Source organism: Gorilla gorilla, chromosome 19, assembly GCF_029281585.2.
Source record: "Gorilla gorilla gorilla isolate KB3781 chromosome 19, NHGRI_mGorGor1-v2.1_pri, whole genome shotgun sequence".
NCBI classification, from domain to species: domain Eukaryota; kingdom Metazoa; phylum Chordata; class Mammalia; order Primates; family Hominidae; genus Gorilla; species Gorilla gorilla.
This window is the reverse complement of record NC_073243.2, coordinates 92,274,589-92,296,321: the sequence shown is the minus strand read 5'-3', so window position 1 is coordinate 92,296,321 and position 21,733 is coordinate 92,274,589. Positions and strand designations below refer to the sequence as shown.

Below are 21,733 nucleotides of genomic sequence, written 5' to 3'. Positions count from 1 at the left end.
TGTGGCCCTTGTCAGAGGTCTGGCCTGGATGATGGACAGTCTGTGGAAACCGGAGTATATGCATAAGCTTTCTTATCATATATTTCTCTATACAGAAGAAAGTAATTCTTATTCATTGTGTATAATTCTAAGGACACTGATACAAATAAATATTACATGTTTGCTTTCTGTCATTTGAACACTGGACAAATAAGTGCAAAGATCTTTCATTTCAAATAGCTTAAGTATACATTATATTATACAGAAAGTATGCTTATTATTATTTATATATAATTACACACAAGCTCATATATGTGTGTATATATATATCTATGTGTTTTGTGCATATGTGTGCATGTGTATGTGTATATATGACATAAATAAAATAATTAAAAATACCCACACATATACAAACTTACCAACAGCCCATGCATATATATAGCTTAATTCATCAAGATGTTTCATCAGATCATTAGTTTCCAAATACTGCATAAACTGTATTTTAGGAATATATGTGTCAAAACAATCAATTAGCTTTCAATGAAGTTTCAAACGATTTATTACTCCAGGCTCATCATTATGCCTATAGATGAACAGCATGAAAAATAATTTACCCAATAGCGTTTCTGTGTCAAAGTCATCCAAAATATAGTAATAGATATTACTGAATTGAAACTTGGATTCCTCTCTCTATCAGCTGTGGCTGAAAAGAATAACTTTTCAGACTTTAGAACCTTATAAGAATATAAAACAGAAACTTGGTTGAGTTTTTTTTGATAACGAAATTCCTAAGGAATGTTCATATTTTGTAAGCAGTCCATTAGAATTAGAAATCTACTGTTTCTTACTTATAGTGTGTGATCATGTGTTTGCCTGTGTGTGATTATTCACAATGGGTTGGGATGACTTATTTATTACTCTTTGTGGTTCAAAGTCTAAAAATGTTAAAATCTGTTAGTAAACAACATTCGATCCTTATTGTGTTACTAAATGCAAGTCAAAGGAATGACAATGTAATCCTCAATAAACACAATCCACTAAAAGACCAGAAATATAGTATGTAGAATAAATCTAGTATGGTTGTAGCTGAACATATTTCATGTTTTTATCTTATAATTTACTTAAACTTTAAAAAATAAATTTATAACTTTCAGTGTTTACTCTTAAGACCCATCTCAAATCATGTGTTAAATAAAAGGGTTTGATAATATTTTACCCATGGTGGGGTATGGAAATCTTAAAAATACACAGTACTTGGTTATGAAAGTGTTTTATGTCTCCTATAGGCAGGGATACACTTGTAGTACACATAGATACACACTCAGGAAAATTATCAGTACATTCACAGTAAATTAATTTTTGAAAAGTCTTATCCTATCAAAAGCTACAACTTTAAGAGGAAAATAAAACTGATAGGTTTTCTACATTGAGAAGTTATAGAAATGCATATTTTGATAAGTGAAACCAAAAAGATAATCCAAAAGATATTTATGACTGAAATGTACCTGAACATGTTGTACTACAAATACGATATTTAACGTAAACTTAAAAAAATTCTTCTCTTGAAGAAGCAGGAAGAGGAAGTTGATTGCCAAGAAACATGAAGACAGTATATACATTGTGTTGTAACATACACACGGTATTTCATTCTTAGTTTGCTTCCAGTTAAATCAAATAACGTGAAATAAAGATGGCAGCAAAACCATCACATGGATTGGTCTGGAGGTATAATTAAAAACTGGTGCAAAAATAGGAAGAAAAGAAGGCAAGGAAAAAGAAGTATTGAGGTAGTATTAGATAGTAGTCATTATTGAGGTAGTAGTAATTATTAGCCAGACATAGCTTAGAGCACAATTTTCACCTCGTTTCATGTTTTCCATAATCACCCTGTAAAGTGCTTAAACAAGAAAACTGAAGCTTCAGAGTTGAGATAATGTCATAGATCTCCTAAATGACAAGATCAAGATTTATATTTCATTTTACAGTAAGGTTATATCTTCAAGCACCCTTTGTTGACTTGAAGGACAAGTTTAAAATTTTTTGGCTTAAGTTAATTTGCATTGTATTTACAGTTGAATTAGTTAGAAGGGTATGACAACACAACAGTATTTGCTGAAAATCAGAAGGCCAAATAGAATCGGAAACCTAAAGAAAACATAGTATTTGGATCCACTTCTGTAAAGTGTGCAAATAGGAGCCATATAAGAAGAGACTTTGAGAAAGGCTGCTAAGGAGAAGCACATCTCTAGCTACAAGAGGTTTATGTCAGAGGAAAGAGAGTACATCCAATTGCATTCATCCTTATCTTTTTTCCCCTTTCCACCCAGCCAGGCTTCATTAAACAATGAATGAAAGTTATCAAAGTGTATTTACAATGTACCACACTATGCACCAGTGAATTCAACTTGGCAATTTTCTGATGAAGGAATGATACAGACAGGAACGTTGCAGACAGTCCTGCTGGCGGATTTATAGAGCAGTGCTGATTTCTATCTGTGAGGAGATTAGCTGTTCTGCCTAGCTGGCTAAAGTGAACTGCCTTAGAGATTAAATAAGGAATAGGTTTTTAAGAACTGTTTTATCTTTTTTCTGCCATCTCAATGAGTATCTCTTGAAGGTTAAAATCCACTGAGGTATACAGGTTTTTGAAATTGCAATTATTTATGCCCTAAAGCATACAGCAATTAAATAACTCTGAGATTGATAATCCTAATCAGAAGTATCAAAAAATTACGTGAATGCAACATGTACATACCTCAGAGGAAATCTAGACTACATTAAAAAATATGTTCAAGGGAGGCCAGGTGCAGTGGCTCACACCTGTAATCCCAGCAGTTTGGGAGGCGGAAGCTGGCAGATCGTTTGGGCTCAGGAGTTAGACACCAGCCAGGGCAACATGGTGAGGCCCTGTTTCTACTAAAAATACAAAAAAAAAAAAAAAAAAGAAAAAGAAAAAGAAAAAAGAAAAAATAGCCAGGCTTGGTGGTGCTCACTTGTGGTCCCAGCTACCAGGGAGACTGAAGTGGAAAAATCACTTGGGCACTAGGGACGGAGGCGGCAGTGAGTCGAGATCGCACCACTGCACTCCAGCCTGGGTGATAGAGCAAGACTCTATCTCCAAAAAAAAAAAATTCAAGGAAAAAAGTGAAAGACAATTTGAACTTATTAAATGTCAAGAATATTTTTAGTACATCATCACTTACCATTTACAGAATTGAAATGATTCTGATCTTGAAAATATGCATTGTGTGTATATGCACCAAATAGAATGAACCATTAATATTAAATTAATTAAATATGTGCACACACATTAACATATAATTTTACCTTTGTTTTTCAGACCTCTAATTAATTGTAGCCATGTAAGGTGGTGAGATATGTGCACTGTCCTTAATTCTACAATTGATAGTCATACTTCAGATTACGTGTGTAATCAAAGCAACCACTGCCACTTTCACTTTTTGCCAATATGAAGTTGTTTTCCATTTTATAAAGACAATAGGACTTAATACACAGGAACGCCACCACTGCACCCACACACATCCTCAATACATCATTGCAAACTTACCCGCAGTCATTTGCTTCTATCTTCTGTCCTATGGTAACCTCAGAGATGGAGGCATACTATCTTAGGTTGTTTCCTTGCACTTGTAATTCAGGATTCTTTTGAGGTTCATCTCTACCCATAATGAATCTTTTTAAATTACTTATCCTCTCTTCAGTATCCCTAGATTACATCAGTATCCTTGATGTCTTGTCTGTATTGAGCTTTTTGTCCCTGTGCATAGAAACACTCTTGTCTCCCAACTTAAAATTAAAATATTTATTTCATTATGTTCTTGGTTTTTTGCTTTATAATCTTTCTCCACCACATAGGTACTAATCTTCTCCAAGAAGACAGTGTTTTTCTATTTTTTTCCTCCCATATTTTTGCTTCCCATTCTCTCTCCACCTCATCACAATTAGTTTCTCTCTCCATTGTAGCAAAGAATAATCACATATCTTCCATCTGAATATATAACATGAGTAAGTGTTCAGATTCTGATGACAGACACCCAAATTCAGTTTTCTGTCAACTTTCTACTTGGGCACTATTTTTATCGCTTTGTGATTCAGTTTCTTTAGCTATAAAGTGGGGATAATAACACTCTCTTTCCCAAAATGTCACAGTAAGAATTAAAAGGACAATTATGGGTATATTAATTCAATAAAGACATTGCAATGTGCTTAAAATCTGTCTTGATACAGAGGAAATATTCTAACAAATATTAGTTGCTGCTACTATTTTTTTCTTCTTAAAGGCATTTTATTTTATTTTTTTTATTTCCAACTTTTATTTTAAGTTCAGTGGCACATGTGCAGGATATGCAGGTTTGTTACATAGGTAAACATGTGCCATAGTGGTCTGCCGCACAGATTAACCCATCACCTATGTATTAAGCCCAGCATCCCTTAGCTATACTTCCTGACCCTCTCCCTTCTCCCATCCCCTAGTCCTATAGGCCCGTGTGTGTTGTTAACCCCATGTGTCCATGTATTCTCATCATTTAGCTCCCACTTATAAGTCAGAGCACATCGTATTTGGTTTTCTGTTCCCGCATTAGTTTGCCTAAATAATGGCCTTCAACTCTGTCTATGTCCCAGAAAGGACACGAATGCAGCTCCTTTTTATTGCTGCATAGTATTGTGTGGTGTATATGCACCACATAATCTTTACCTAGTCTATCATTGATGAACATTTAGGTTGATTCCATGTCTTTACTATTGTGAATAGTCCTGCAATAAACATAGACATGCATGTGTCTTTATAATAGAATGAATTATATTCCTTTGGGTATATACCCAGTAATGGGATTGCTGGATCAAATGGTATTTCTGTCTCTAGGTCTTTGAGGAATTGCCACACTGTCTTCCAGAATGGTTGAACTAATTTACACTTCTACCAACAGTGTAAAAGTGTTCCTTTTTCTCCACAACCTCGTTAGCATCTGTTGTATTTGACTTTTTAATAAAAGCCATTCTGACTAGTGTGAGATGGTATCACATTTTGGTTTAGATTTGCATTTCTCTAATGATCAGTGATGTTGAGCTTTTTTTCATATGCTTGTTGACTGCATAAATGTCTTCTTTTGGGAAGTGTCTGTCTGTTCATGTCCTTTGCCCACTTTTTAATGAGGTTTTTTTTTTCTTGAAAATACATTTAAGATACTTATAGATGCTGGATATTAGAGCTTTGTCAGATGCATAGATTACAAAAATCTTCTCCCATTCTGTATGTTGTCTGTTTAACCTGTTGATAGTTTCTTTTACTGTGCAGAAGCTATTTAGTTTAATTATTAGATTGATGCAAAAGTAATTGTGATTTTGCAACTAAAATAAATGCCAAAACCTGCAATTACTTTTGCATCAACCTAACAGATCTTCTTTGTCAGTTTTAGCTTTTGTTGCAATTGCTTTAGGCCTCTTCGTCATGATATCTTTGCCTGTGCCTATGCCCTGAAAGGTATTACCTAGGTTTTTCTTCTAGGATTTTTATAGTTTTGGGTTTTACATTTAAGTCTTTAATGCATGTTGAATTGATTTTTGTATGTAGTATAAGGAAGGGGGTCAGTTTCAATTTTCTGCATATGGTTAGCCAGTTGTCCCAGCACAATTTGTTAAATAGGGAATCCTTTCTCCGTTGCTTGTTTTTGTCAGGTTTGTCAAAGATCAGATAGTGGTAGGTATGCAGTCTTATGTCTGGGTTTTGTTTTGTTTTCCATTGGTCTGTGTGTCTTTTTTTTTTTTTTTTTGTACCAGTACCATGTTGTTTTGGTTACTGTAGCACTGTAGTATAGTTTGAAGTCAGATAGCATAATGCCTCCAGATTTCTTTTTGCTTAGGATTGCCTTGGCTCTTCAGGCTTTTTGGTTTCATATAAATTTTAAATCATTTTTTTCTAATTCTGTGAAGAATGTTAATGATAGTTTCATGGAAATAGCACTGAATCTATTGATTGCTTTGGGCAGTATGGCCAATTTCACAATATTGATTCTTCTTATCCATGAGCATGGAATGTTTTTTCGTTTGTTTCTGTCATCTCTGATTTCTTTGAGCAGTGGTTTGTAGTTCTTCTTGAATAGGTCCTTTGCTTCCCTTGTTAACCATATCGCTAGGTATTTTACTCTTTTTGTGGCGATTGTGAATGAGAGTTCATTCATGATTTGTTTTAGGCTTGCCTATTGTTGGTGTATAGGAATGCTGGTGATTTTTGCATATTGATGTTGTATCCTGAGACTTTGCTGAAGTTGCTTATCAGCTTAAGTAGCTTTTGGGCTGAGATGAGGAAGTTTCCGAGATATAGGGTTATGTCATCTGCAAAGAAAATTTGATTTCCTCTCTTCCTATCTGAATACCCTTTATTTTTTTTCTCTTGCCTGATTGCCCTGGCCAGAAGCTTTATAAGTGAAGGAGAAATAAAATCCTTTCCAGACAAATAAATGCTGAAGGAATTCATTACCACCATATCTGCCTTACAAGAGCTTCTGAAGGAAGTATTAAATATGGAAAGAAAAACTTGTTATCGGCCTAAAAAACACACTGAAGTACACAGACCAGTGACACTATGAAGCAACCATATAAACAACTGTGCAAAATAACCAGCTAGCATCATAATGACTGGATCAAATCCACTCATAACAATACTAACACTAAATGTAAATAGGCTAAACCCCCCAATAAAAAGACACAGAGTGGCAAGCTGGAGAAAGAACCAAGAGCCATTGGTATGCTGTTTTCAAAAGACCCATCTCACGTGCAAAGACACTCTTGGGCTCATAAAGGGATGAAGAAAAATTTACCAAGCAAATGGAAAACAGGAAAAAGCAGGGGTTGCAATCCTAGTTTCTGACAGAACAGACTTTAAACCAAAAAAGATCGAAAAAGACAAAAAAAAGAGCATTACATAATGGTAAAGGGTTCAATTCAACAAGAAGTAACTACACTAAATGTATGTGGACTCAATACAGGAGTACCCAGATTCATACAGCAAGCTCTTAGAAACCTTCAAAGAGACTTAGACTCCCACACAATAATAGTGGGAGACTTTAAAACCTCACTGACATTATGAGACAGATCATCAAGACAAAAAAGTAATAAAGATATTTAGGACCTGAACTCAGCTCTGGCTCTAGAAGATATCTATTTAGTAGATTCTGATAGTTATCTATAGAACGCTCCACCCCAAAACAACAGCATATACATTCTCCTCGTTGCCACATGACACTTACTCTAAAGTTGATCAAATACAACCCGCTAATGATAATCACCCAGTCAATCCTGTACTTCCTTTAGCCAAATCCAATCAATGTTTATAATCCAAAATTGTTTTAAATTTCTAGAACAGTTCACTTTTTTGATGACTAGCTACCTCCTGAACAGCATCCCTTGGGAATATTCAATGCCAACATTCTCTCCTATTATTTGAAGATTTCCTCCAAGATTATATTTCCTCTGTTTTCATGCTTGTTTCTTAAACAATTAGTTGTCAGATTAATCTTTTAGAAAAAATTAATCCAGTTTACCTGAATTATTTTGAGTAAAGAAGCCACCCATAAAATGAAAAGCAGGCAATCCTCTTCTCACCTTTGTATCCACATCCTCATCCATTAATTACTCTAATATTTATTGAATGCCAACTCTGTGCCAGAAAAAAATGCTAGATGTTGGGAATGCAGTGATAAGTTAACACACAGCCTTGGCATCATGTTGCTTAATTCAGCAATCAGAAATCTTGACATCAAATTAGACCTAGTCACTTCTTTCTTACATCTCTTCAATGGCTTTCCATTTGGCAAAATTCAGCAAGGCCTTGTGTGCTCTTGTACCCACTGACTGCATTCCTCATTCCCTCTACTCTGGATTCAGCCACATTATTTTGATCCCTTAAATGTGCCATGTTTCACTCACCTCAGGCACTTGGTACATTTTCTGTCTTCCTGAAATAGTCATCCTTACAGTCTATACCTAATTTACTCCTAGGCTTCTTTCAATTCTCTCTTTAACTATTGCTGAATACCAGAAAGGATTAAATATTCCAGATTTTTCCCCTGTAGCACTATATAACTCTTCTTCATAGAAAACATATTATTGATCTAGGAATGTATGTGATATTTGATTAATGTCTGTCCACGTCCATAGATTAGAAGATGTGTGCATGTAGGGGCTGAGTCTGCCTTTGCTCCAGACTTATCCTTCTTATTCTTTGCATAGCTCATGTGGAACATAGCAACTGACACATTGAAGGAACTCAAAATAAATACATTTGTTAAATAAATATGCAAATTGTCTCTTTTCATTATCCCCTTGACCTAGGTTTGACAATTTGAGAAAAAAAATTTACAATGAGAAAATACTTTAGGTGAAGACATTGATATTTTATATGTACCAGTGGTGATTATTGTTCTCTAAGTGTTTAAAACCAAGTTATTCTTAGAACTTCCCCATGGTAGTATTCAACAGACAAGTTAATATTCAATTTTAAATCAATATAAAATTATAATTACTAGAAGAAGAATTAATGAGATTTCATACAATCCAAATAGAAAAGTATATGTATACAAGTAGCTAGACAGATGGATAGATAGATAGATAGATAGATAGATAGATAGATAGATAGACAGATAGATAGATAAATAGACAACAGGCTCACATCAACATCTACAGTAGGCACATTAGAATAAAATATCTCAGCCTGTTATCTAAATAGTTCTACTGTAGAATCACCTGGAGTACATTTTAAAATGGCAAATATCTCAGCCCCCTTCGTCATCCTCTCTGGCTATAACAGAATCACCACAGCTTTATTAGGATGATGCTTTGATTCTTTGCACTTCACTGAAATTACTTTTATTTAATTCTTGACTATTAACATTGGGACATTTCAGGAAGATTAGAGCAGAGACAAAACGAACAAAGATGGAGAGAAACATTGTTAGTGTAGTCTACATCAGATCTTCCCACCGCAGCAAAACATATTTTCTGAAGAAAAGATCTAAACAGTTGACAAACAATAATTAAAATGTAATTATATCGCAAAGTGACAATATTTTATCATTTTAATGGCCTGACAGCATGGATTATTCATGCCTCTGCCAAATTTCCATTCAGGAAAAGATGAGTGAGTTGCCTGAATCACAAAACGTATGTTCTTTTTACCTTCTTTAAAGAAAGGATTCCTTCTCTGGTCTCTTTGTCAGTGGAGATTGAGAATATTCCCATGCCATCACCATTTATGATGGAGTAGGTCATGTCAGCATTTGAGCCAGTGTCAGCATCATTTGCCTTGATTTTCCCAACAGCTGAACCAACTTGAGCTGACTCAGGAACATATAGCTGATAGTGTTCTGGAAGACATTTCATATTAAACGTATTTAAATACAATGTTCATGAAATAATCTTACAAGAAAAAATAAATATTTAGAGCACATATTCAAATGAGCACTATATTAGGTAATGCATCAAACGGACTTTTTTAGATTTTAAAAGTAGACTATTTTGTAATTAAATACTAGATTTATATAAACTTTAAAAGGTATGTAAAATACTTTGCATGAAAATAATTTCTATATTTGAATATGAAATATTTTATTAGCTCTAAACCCTTAAGCTACAGACAATTAAAAGAGAGGTAAAGTTTTCATTCTGGTTTTGAACCAAAACTGAATTAGTCAAGTATTAGTGTAATCCCAATTTATTCTTCCACCCATTGTAAATGTGAAGTTCAAATATAAAAATGTGGAAACAAAAAGTGTGGAAATATGGAATTCAACAGAAAAACAAGATAAAATGCCATAGCCTGTTTGTGAATATAGATAATGATTTTTATCAAGAATAGTGAGATATACAGTCATGTCCGAGAACATGAATGTAGTTACATATTTCTTTAGCATAAATTCCCTATCAGCTTCTAAAAAGGATTTGAGGTGGCTTCATAATAAAGTTTTAAATAACAAAGTTATTAAAATTTTTAAAAATCAATTACAGAGTTGAAGCATGAGAAAGTAAATAGCTATAGAAAATTAAACAGCATTTGTGAATTAGCATTAATTTTGACACCTAATATTTTGGGTGAAGACATCGATATTTTATATACACCAGTGGTGATTATTGTTCTCTAAGTGTTAAAACCAATTTATTCTTAGTACTCCCCTGTGGTAGTATTCAACAGACAAGTTAATATTCAATTTTAAATCAATATACAATTGTAATTACTAGAAGAAGAATTAATGAGATTTCACACAATCCAAATAGAAAAGTATATGTACACAAGTAGCTAATTAGACAGATGGATAGACAGACAGATAGATAGATTAGATAGATAGCTAACAATTTTAAAGCACTGTTAATTTTATACTCTCATTGTCTAATAGGTACAAAGATCATTTTTCCAAAGTTTGTCCTGATATTAAATGTCGAATGGAACCGTTTCTATAGTGCTTATATTAAGAAGCATAATGAACATGTTTTTAATAATTGTTTTATTGGCAAGTTAAAAAAGCTTATTAGAGCAATTTATTATAGAAAATTCAAAACATTATAAATAACAGAAGCCCAGGAATCTTGAATTAAAATGTAATTTGATAAAATAATTTCTACCAAGATTAAATTAATAGTGATTCAATGCTATATAAGGATATAGACTATATAGATAAGTGAATGCACAATCTCTAGAAAAATAATTTCAGTGAGACAATCATTTGTCATTAGTGGTATGATACTGAAAACAAAAGTCTAATCTAGTGAATGTTGAAAATATCATTTTTTATTATTGTGATAAGAACACTTAATATGAGATCCATCCGATAAACAAATTTCTACACAACACAGCCTTGCTATTCATAGACACAGTATTTTTCAGCAGATCTCTAGGACTTATTCATTTTCCATAATGACAATTTTATATTTGTTGATTAGCAACTCCTCACTCACCTTCCCTAGTCCCTGGTAACAACCACTCCATTCTTTGATTGTATGAATTTTACTATTTTAGATACCTCATCTACTTGAAATATGCAGTACTATATTTGCCCTTCAGTGACCGGTTGATTTAATTCAGTCTACTGTCCTCAGTAGTTATCCATATTGTTGCATATTGCAAGATCTCTTTTTTTAAGGCTAAATACTATTCCATTGTATGATAAACCACATTTTTCTCTACATTCTCTGTCTATGGACATTTAGATTGTTTCCATGTCTTTGCTATTGTGCATAACGCTGCAATAAACATAGGAATGCTAATATTTATTTGTAATCCTGATTTAGATTTTTAAAATAAATACTCAGAAGTGTGGTCATTAGGTCACATAGTAATTTTACTTTTAATTTTTGAGGAATCTTTATACTATATTCTGTAGATGCTCCACAAGTTCACATTTCTACCAACAGTGTCCAAGAGTTCAAATGTCTTCACATCCTCAACAATACTTTTCTGTCATTGGCTTTTTTCATAAATAGCCATCCTGAGAGGTATGAGGTGTTATCATACTGTAGTTTTGATTTGCATTTCCATGATGACTGGTGACACTGAGCATCTTTATACGTACCTATTGTCCATTTGTATGTGTTCTTTAGAGAAACAGCTATTCAGGTCCTAGGCCCATTTTTTAATCAGGTTATTGATCATTTTTTTCCTTCCTTCTTCTTCTCCTTCTCCCTCTCCTCCTCCCTTTCTCTCCCACCTCTCTCTCCCCCCCTTCTACTTCACCCACTCCTCCTCCCGTTCTTCCTCCTCCTTCACCCACTCCCCCTCCCCTTCTTCCTCCTCTTCTTCCTCCTCCTTCTTCTTCTTCTTCTTTCCTTTTATTATTGAGTTGTAGGAGTTTTATTTTGGAAATAAGCCTTTTAGCAGACAGGGCTTGCAAATATTTCATTCCACTTCACAGGCTGCTTTTCACTCTGTAGATTGTTTCCTTTGTTGAGTTAAAAATTTATAACTTGATATAGTCCCATTTGTCTGTTTTTGTTATTATTGCCTGGGATTTGCAGGTCATATCAGATTCATCATTATCAAGACTAACGTCATAAAGCTTTACCCCTATTTTTTTCTTTTGAGAGTTGTGCAGTTTCAGATTTTATGTTTAACTTGTTAATCCAGTTTGAATTAGTGTTTGTGTATGATATACAAAAAGAAGCCATTTTCATTCTTCTGTATATAGATAATGAGTTTTCACTGCATTTTTTTGTTTGTTTTGTTTTGTTCTGTTTTTTGACACAGAATCTCACTCTGGCTGGAGTGGAATGGTGCATCTTGGCTCACTGCAAGCTCTGCCTCCTGGCTTCACAGGATTCTTCTGCCTCAACCTCCAGAGTAGCTGTGATTACAGGCCCGCACCACCACACACAGCTAATTTTTTGTATTTTTAGTAGAGACAGGGTTTCACTATGTTGGCCAGACTGGTCTTGAACTCCTGACCTCGTGATCCACCTGTCTCTGCCTTCCAAAGTGCTGGGATTACAGGCATGAGCCACCTCGCCCGGCCTGTTTTTAAAGAGATTATCCTTTTCTCATTGTGTATTCTTAGCAACCTTGTTGAAGATGATTTTACTACCTACGTCTGGATTTATTTAGAGGCTCTACTCTGTTCCACTGGCCTACATATCTGTCTGTATGCCATTACCATACTATTTTAATTACTGCAGCATTTTAAAATATTTTGAAATCAGCAAGTGTGTTGCCTCCAGCTTTGTTCTTCTTTTTCAACATTGTTTTGCTTCTTCAGGGCCTTTGTCTTTCCACATATATTTTAGAATTGTTCTTTGCTCTCTCTGTAAAAAAATGTCATTTGGATTTTGATAGGGATTTTACCGTACTTGTAGAGTTAAAATGTAGTATAGACATTTTATGAGAGTGCCACAGATAACATTATATACATAAAAGCTTAATGCTTTTCCAATAAGATCAGGAACAAAGCAAGGATGCCCACTCTTACCACTTCTTTTCAAAATAGTACTGGAAGACATAGCCAGAGCAATTAGGCATTTAAAAAAAATAAAAGAGAACTAAATCAGAATGAAATAAGTAAAACTGTCCTTGTTTGTAGATAATATAATATTACATATATAAAAAACAGGCTCCACAAAAAACAAAAATTGTTATAACTAATAAACAAATTCGGTAAAGTTGCAGACACAAAATCAACAAAAAAAATTAGTTGCATCTATACACACTAATAAAAATTATTTGAAAAAGTTAGAAAAATAATCCCATTTATAATAGCATTGAAATGAATAAAATCTGTATAAATAAACTAAGGAAGTGAAAGTCTCATGCACTGAAAATTATAAACCATGGATGAAAAATGTAAAAAGACAAAAGGAAGTGAAGGACTTATACACCATAAACTAGAAAACGTGGATGAAAAATGTAAAAAGACAAATAAATGGAAAGACATTCAGTGTTCATGGTTTAAAATATTTATTTGAACCTGGCACGGTGGCTCGAGACCTGTTCGAGACTAGCCTGACCAACATGGTGAAATCCCATCCCTACCAAAAATACAAAAATTAGCTGGGTGTGGTGGCACACGCCTGTAATCCCAGCTCCTTGGGAGACTGAGGCAGAAGAATCGCTTGAACCTGGGAGGCAGAGGTTGCAGTGAGCCGACGTTGTGCCACTGCACTCCAGCCTGGGTGACAGAGCAAGACTCCATCTCAAAAATAAAAAAAATCATTTGATAAACTTCTAAAGACAAAAATGTATAATTTTAAATGTACATGTATAGATACTGAGGGTTGACACACGTGTTCATGTATGTGTTTGTGTTTACTCAATGTTCAACAAATATTTTTCTCAGCTCTCTTTCATAAGCCTTGGAGAATACACCTGACATAAACTCACAGCAAAGTAAGAAAGACATTAGCTTCTAGTCTAACTAAACTAAATGTCCGAATAAACTGTATGTTCAACCAACATATCTTTTCCTGTGTAAAACACCCTCTTCTTTTAAACAAACAATCCCTTGACCTTAACCATATGGTTTTATCAAGATCTACCATTACTAAAAGATCTGTCTTCCTTGATTCTGTGAATTGGCATGGGAAAAGCATGAGACCCAAATGTTATAGGATCCCTCCTTCGTTCTCACAGTTGATTGGTGAAGGGTAGGCAGTTGTTTCAAACATCTCCAAAAAGAGTATATTTCTCCAAAATGTTGAACTGGAACTAGAAAATAACTTTCATCTCTCTTTGGTGGCACAGCTATGAAATACTAAGAAGAGGCTTTTGTCAATGGTCGTGTTTCCAAAATTGATGTTGAAAGGCCAAATTTGAGGGCATAAAATCAGCATCAAAGAGAAGCCATGTGATTTGCACTGGCCTTGAAAATCTCATGATGTTCCTGAAAAGTCACATCTATAATGGGACACTGTTTTGTTCAACAAAATGTATAGACATATTACAAAATAAATTGGTATAAATTCTCTAAAATATTTTGAGACAGAGACTAGAAGGAGTCAATTTTTTTGGATGCTGTGGTCTCCAAGGTCCAACTAAACCAGAATTAACCACTATTACATAAGCCTTCAAAAACCTGTCAAGTAGTTAATACTGGGATGGTAACACTAGAAAACCAAAGATGTCTTAGTTAACAGAGATAAATAAATACATTATAGAATTACTATGATGATAGCGTTATAAAGAAGGTTGTTTTCACAAAGCGGATTGCAAAAAACTGTTCAAATGGGTCACAAAAGACTCACGGCCCAGAAAACATTTAGGCTGGGTCTTAAAATATGAAACAGATTCCTGGTACAGGCAGATTATGTTTATAGAAAAAAACCCTGATAATTCTTGACACATTTTAAGAATTGCAAGAATAGTAACTTCCCCATTCACTATGTCCCATTAAACAAAGAGTGCATTAAGATTAATATTTTGTACACTCTCCATTGAGTTGAGAATTATAATTTGTAAATTAAGAGTCAACTTTTAGTAGACAGCCTGCAAGGCGGCCACATTTTATCCATGCATCCTGCTGATCATGTCCTTGAGTAATCATTTCCTCTTGAATGTTGGCTAGATATAGTGGCTCACTTATGATGGAGTTCAGCAAAAGTAATCGGACATCTCTTACAAGACTAGGTTACAAAAAGACTGTGGCTTCTATCATGGGAACACTTTCTCACTCCCTCTTGTATCACTCTCTGGGGCAAGCTATCTGTCATGTTTCATTGCAGCCCATAGAGCAAGTGACTGAGGCCTGCCAAAAGCCATGTGAGTAAGCTGGAAGCAGAAACCAGCTCCACCTACACTGAGGTAAGCCTTTGGGCAAGACCTCAGCCCCTGCTGACTTCTACAGTGGAATCTCATAAGCATGAACCAAAGGCACTCATCTAAACCATAGCTAGAGTCCTGACCTACAGAAATTGTGAAATAATAAATATTAGTTGTTTTAATATGCCAATTGGAATGCTTTGCAACACAGGCATAGATAAACTATACACACTTTTGCAGTAGTTGCCAGTGATTTGCTAATTCAAATGAATTCTTTTATTGTTCTTGTCATCCTGGGGCACTGTGAGTTATGTTGAGGAAAACTGAAAACCAAAATAAACAAACAAACAAAACATGATTCTATTGCACCCTTATTGCTGATTATTTCTCCTCCTATGATTTTATACTTTGATATATTTCTAACAGATTAAAAAACAAATAAAAAATGTCATGAAACACACACGTATGCTGTCAAATCTTAATGTTTTGGTGTATTTGCTTCAGTTCTCATTTGATAAAGTAACATATTATTGAAGGCATAGGTGATGCTTCTAAGTGAGCCATTTGCTATAATCAAATTCTCAGCTCATCTTCCCGGAACCATGATCATCCCCTTATATAACTTAAAAATATTAATGTAATGTGTTTCCACAAATACATATTCAAACAGTATGGTTATTTAGATTTTATGTTTATATTCATCTTTTTTGTATTTTTTATTCAAAATCATAATTTGAGATGTAACTAAGATGTCGCATATAGTTCTAGTTCGTTAATTAGAATGTAGTGTTTATTTTAATAATATGCTACAAGTTATCTAATCTTATATTTTTCTAATTTAGAAACAGTCAAATGAATTTTACTTTACATATCTCCTTATTCACATGCAGGAAAATTTACTTAGGCTACAGCTATAAAAAAGGCCCTCTCTAGAGTTTTAGAACACAGACCTTCCCTGGTTGTATCACTACTTTGCTAATATCTCAGTTTCATTACAGACTTATCTTTCACTTTTTTCTTAAAAGAGAGTATTGTCCGTAACTTAGTACCTCATTTCTATTCCTTATATACACACTATAGAAAGGTACATTTGTCCCTGTGGTTTCAACATCAACATATAAACTTACGGCTCCCAAATGAATAGTCACTTCTACTATATCCTGAGTTTCTGTTAAAATATTCAAAGGATGGTCATCTCCAACTTTACGCTGGGCATCTACAATCTTGCATCTTTTTTAAAAAAAGTAAATTGAAACTATTTGGAAAATTTTAAATGTAGAACAATGAAAAAAGAATAAATTGTTTAAAGTTTACAACAAAAGAAGGACATAGGAAACTGAATGAACCAAATATGAAGGTTAAACTTCATATAACACTCCCCATTTGCTGATATAAACTATACTGAAAACAAAACAAATAAAAAACAAGAAATGAAAAAACTAAATGATAATTGTATTTTTAAAATATCAATTTGATAACAAAATTATCTCCTCACTTCCCTAAAATTGTTTATGTCCATGAAACTTACAACTGTTAAATAATTATGTTTAGTATTAAAAATTACTCAAGTTGGCTGTAGCAAAGGACATCCCACAATGAAGAGATGTGTTATCTTTAGTAAATTCCAGCTATTTAAGCCACATAGAAACAGTAATGGTAATATAACTTTTAGAATCTGGTTGTCCAACTTCACAGAATTACTAAAATTTGCAAATAAAATGTCAAATTTGTATTTATAACAAAGGGTTATTTAAAACTATGCACTAATATGTGACTATTAATGAAAAATTGGAATAGACAAAATAGAAAAAAGGCAATTTGTTGTTTTATCACTAAAATAATTTTTTAAAAAAATCATATGACTCAATTGATAATGTTTATTGCTTTGTGATTGTAGTGATATCACATTTAGTATTCTACCACAAAAGATAATAACTTTAAACTTTCAGATATAATTTCCATATATGTGTGTGTATATATATTTACATACACAAATATATGTACACACAGTGTTATATAATAGACACAATATATTCATAGATGTCCTAAGATTATATAATCTAAAAGACATGGATCATGAATCTAGTTGATATAATGAAGAAATTGATGTAAACAATATCTGTTATATAATGGATTATGTGTCTTTTTTATAAAAATTCAAGTCATTTAACATGTATTTTCAAAATGCAAGAATGTATTTTTCAAGTATTTACTATGTAAAACAGATATTATGCTGCTTTACACGTAGCTCTGCTTTTATGAATATAAAAATATTCGTATTTACTATGCTGGCCCAGTACACTTACAGTATATATTTTGGTCATCATATACATAAGTGAGAAAAGAACACCCCCAGTTATTAACAGTCATCAGCTCTGTGACGATATTTCATCTGATTTGTGTAGCAGTAAAGAGTGACTAAAAAAACACAGAGCCGGCCAGGCGTGGTGGCTCACGCCTATAATCCCAGCACTTTGGGAGGCCGAGGGGGGCAGATCACGAGATCAAGAGATCGAGACCATCCTGGCTAACATGGTGAAACCCCGTCTCTACTAAAAATACAAAAAATTAGCCAGGCATGGTGGTGGGAGATGCCTGTAGCTGAGGCAGGAGAATGGCGTGAACCCGGGAGGTAGAGCTTGCAGTGAGCCGAGATCACACCACTGCACTCCAGCCTGGGCGACAGAGCGAGACTGTGTCTCAATAAAAACAAAACAAAAACAAAAGAGAGCCTCAATAGAAAGAAATCCAATTCCCATAATGTTCTCCATGTTTTCAGGTTGGGAGAGACAGTGAGCACTGGAGCACCTATTTGGCCATGCCAACAGGGGAGCTCTTTAACTGTAAAGGTCACTTTGTTATGGATGAAGCTGGAAACCATCATTCTCAGCAAACTATTGCAAGGACAGGAAACCAAACACTGCATGTTCTCACTCATAGGTGGGAATTAAACAATGAGAACACTTGGACACAGGAAGGGAAACATCACACACTGGGGCCTGTCGTGGGTGGGGGAGGGGGGAGGGATAGCACTAGGAGATATACCTAATGTAAATGACGAGTTAATGGGTGCAGCAAACCAACACGCACATGTATACATATGTAACAAACTGCACGTTGTACACATGTACCCTAGAACTTAAAAGTATAATAATTAAAAATAAAAATAAAAAAAATAAGCTTCTAGAGTTTTTCAGCTGGTACCAGCTTTTAATGTCTTAAGTTAACTTATATCTACGGAGCCAGCTGTTCTCTAAAACACTAAAGTCGATGCTGAGGGTCACTAAGGGTTGTCTCTCCTCACTCCTCTAAATTAAATTATTTTTTCATACTAGATACCTAATTATTTTAACAGTAAAATATCAATAATTTATACACTTGAATTTATTTTTCTGTCCTTTTTCTTGAAAAAAAGAAATATAGTTTTCATGAAGGTCTGTCCATTCTTGGCAATTATTAGATACTTTCATGAAAAAAATAGAAAGTACATGGGGAGAAATTCTTTCCTTGAATGAAATATCTACCACACTAATATGTACTATAGGATATGTAGTATTTTAATGCCTTACATTATTTTTAAGGTGGAATCCTTTTCTTATCTGGAAAAATGAAATGTATTGGTAGCACTTATGATTTAAATGCCTAAAACAACAAAGATGGGACTTACATTAGAAAAATGGCAGATTACAAAGCTCCAAGCCTGTACACCTTTGAATATTTCCCAGAGTTTTTATAAGTTTAGCTCAGCTAGTTTTAAGTTGCTTTTTGATGTTTCCATGAGGGAAAAGAGCTTCATGGAAATATCAAAAAGTGACTTAAAACTAGGTGAAATAAACTTATAAAAGCTCTTGGAAATATTCAAATGTGTACAGAAAGCAAGAAAATCCTCAACTAAGGAAAAAATAAATTCAAGCATGAAGCATCTGTGGTGTTTCAACTTGCTCTTGCCCCATTCCCTTCCCAGGGCTAGGAGATCTTGGTCTGCAGGAGGTTACAAGCCAGTTCCAAGATCTGTTCTCTCTAGGAAAAGATCAACAAAATTGATTGGCTAAGAAAGAAAAAGAGGACTCTCAAATAATTAGAATCAGAAATAAAGTAGAAACACTACCCTGATTTTACAGAAATAAAAGGATTTTACAAGGAAGTCCTGCAAACAAATACCAACTAACTGCATAATGTATAAATAATGAATATATTCTTATAAATATGACTTACCATGACAAAATTAGGAAGAAATGAAAATTCTGAATAGACATACTACTAATAAGGAGAGTCAATAAGCAATCAAAAACTTCCCAAGAAAGAAAAGCCCTGCAACAGATGGCTTTACTGGTTTAATTCTACTAACCATTTAAAGGAGAATTAACACAAATTCTCAAAATCTTGCAAAAAGTGAAAAAAGAAGGAAATTACCTAATTTATTTTATAAGACCAGCATTCTCCTGAAACCAAAAATAGACAAAGACACTAAAATAATAGAAAATTAAAAACCAATATTCCTTATGAATATTAATACAAAAATTATTAACAAAATACTAGTAAACTGATTTCAGCATAATATCAAAGGAATGTGCACCATGAGCAATTGGGATTTTTTTTTTCCTGGAATACAAGCTTAGTTCAACACATGAAAATCAATTAATTTTCATTTCCATTAACAGAATAAAGAAAAAAAATCACAAGGTCATGTCAATTCTACAGAAAAAGCAATTGACAAAATTCAATTCCATTTTATGATTTAAAAAAACATAAAATAGAACTATAAATAAAAGAAACTTCCTCAACATAATAAAAGCCATATGTTAAAACCCCACTAATATCACTAAAATGGTGAAAGACTAAATGCATTTACTGTAAGACCAGGAACAAAAGAGGATGCCTACTGTTGAACTTTTATTCAACATAATACTGGAAATCCTAGCCAGAGTAATAAGGCAAGAAAAAGAAATTAAAAGCATCCAAATTGGGAAGGAAGTAATACAATTATCTCTGTTCACAGATGACATGATCTTATACATAGAAAGCCATAGGGAGTACACAAATACACACACACCCCCACATACAAACACACACAAACTTTTAGAACTAATAAAGTAATTCAGCAAAGTTACAAGATAATGAATAATTGCAAAAGAAAATAAAGCAATTCCATTCTTAATACCATAAAAATGATAAAATATTTAGGAATAAATCTAACAAAAAATGTGTGCACTGACAATGACAAAATGTTGTGGAAATAAATTAAAGACATAAATAAATGCAAACTATTATAAGTTAACACTGCAAAACACACACACACACACACACACACACACACACACACACACAATCCAATCTTTTAAATAGGCAAAGAACTGGAATAGACATCTCTCCAAAAAAGATAAAAAATTAAAATTAAAAAAAAAGAAGACAATGACTAGTGTTGGTGAGGATGTGGAGAAATTAGAACTCTTGTGCCCTGTTAGTGGAGCAGTGAAATGGTATAGCCATTGTGGAGAACAGTATGGAGGCCTCTAAAAAAATTAAACATGGCAGGGCGTGGTGGCTCATGCCTGTAATCCTAGCATTTTGGGTGACCGAGGCAGGTGGATCACCTGCAGTCAGGAGTTCAAGATCAGCCTGGCCAACATGATAAAACCCTATCTCTACTAAAAGTACAAAAAATTAGCTGGGCATGGTGGAGGGCACCTGTAATCCCAGCTAATCAGGAGGCTGAGGCAGAAGAATCCCTTGAATCCAGGAGGCGGAGGGTGCAGTGAGCCAAGATCGCACCATTGCACTCCAGCCTGGTGAAGAAGAGCGAAACTCCATCTCAAAAAATAAATAAATAAATAAACATAAAATTACCATATGATCTAGCAATTCCGCTTCTGGATATATACTTAAAAGCACTGAAAGTGGGGTGTTACACCCATATTCACAGCCACCTTACTCATGATAGCCAAAAGGTAGAATCACTCCAAACATGCAGCAACAGAGGAATTGATAAAATGCAGTATACACATTAAATGAAATATTAATTATCATTACAAAAGAAGTTAAAATTTGATACATCTTACAGCCTGGATGAACCTTGAAACATTATGTTTACCAAAGTTAGCCAGGCACAGAAAGACAAATATTGCATGATTCCACTTATATAAAGTACCTAGAACAGTAAAATTCATAGAGATAGAAAGTTGAATAACCAGAGACTCAGGAGAGGGAAAATGGGAAAGTACCCATTAAACAATGGGTACAAAGTTTTACTTTTGCAAGACGAAAAGACTTCTGCATTTCAATAGTACCATTGGTTGCACAACAATATGAATATACGTAGTGTTATTTAAATGCACACATTAGAGTTGTTAAAAGAATAAATATTATTGTATATATTTTTTAACTACAAAAAATAAAATCAAAATGAGAACAACTAGTAATTGAGCTGTTTTTCAGAATAGAAAAATGAAGAAGAGACACAACAAATGCCGGGAATTTATGATGAAAATCTGACCAAAATCACAA

The 21,733-nt window shown here is 33.9% G+C and overlaps 1 protein-coding gene across 6 annotated transcripts in view; it reads right to left on the bottom strand.

The window, feature by feature from the left end:
* Window positions 1-21,733, bottom strand: part of CDH18 (cadherin 18) — a 1,104,389-nt gene that overhangs the window by 109,286 nt on the left and 973,370 nt on the right. For all 6 annotated transcript variants that reach the window (XM_055367740.2, XM_055367737.2, XM_019013683.4 and 3 more), the window contains one exon: window positions 9,175-9,362. In XM_055367740.2, coding sequence (XP_055223715.1) covers window positions 9,175-9,362 — 188 coding nt within the window. The remainder of the gene's footprint in view (window positions 1-9,174; window positions 9,363-21,733) is intronic.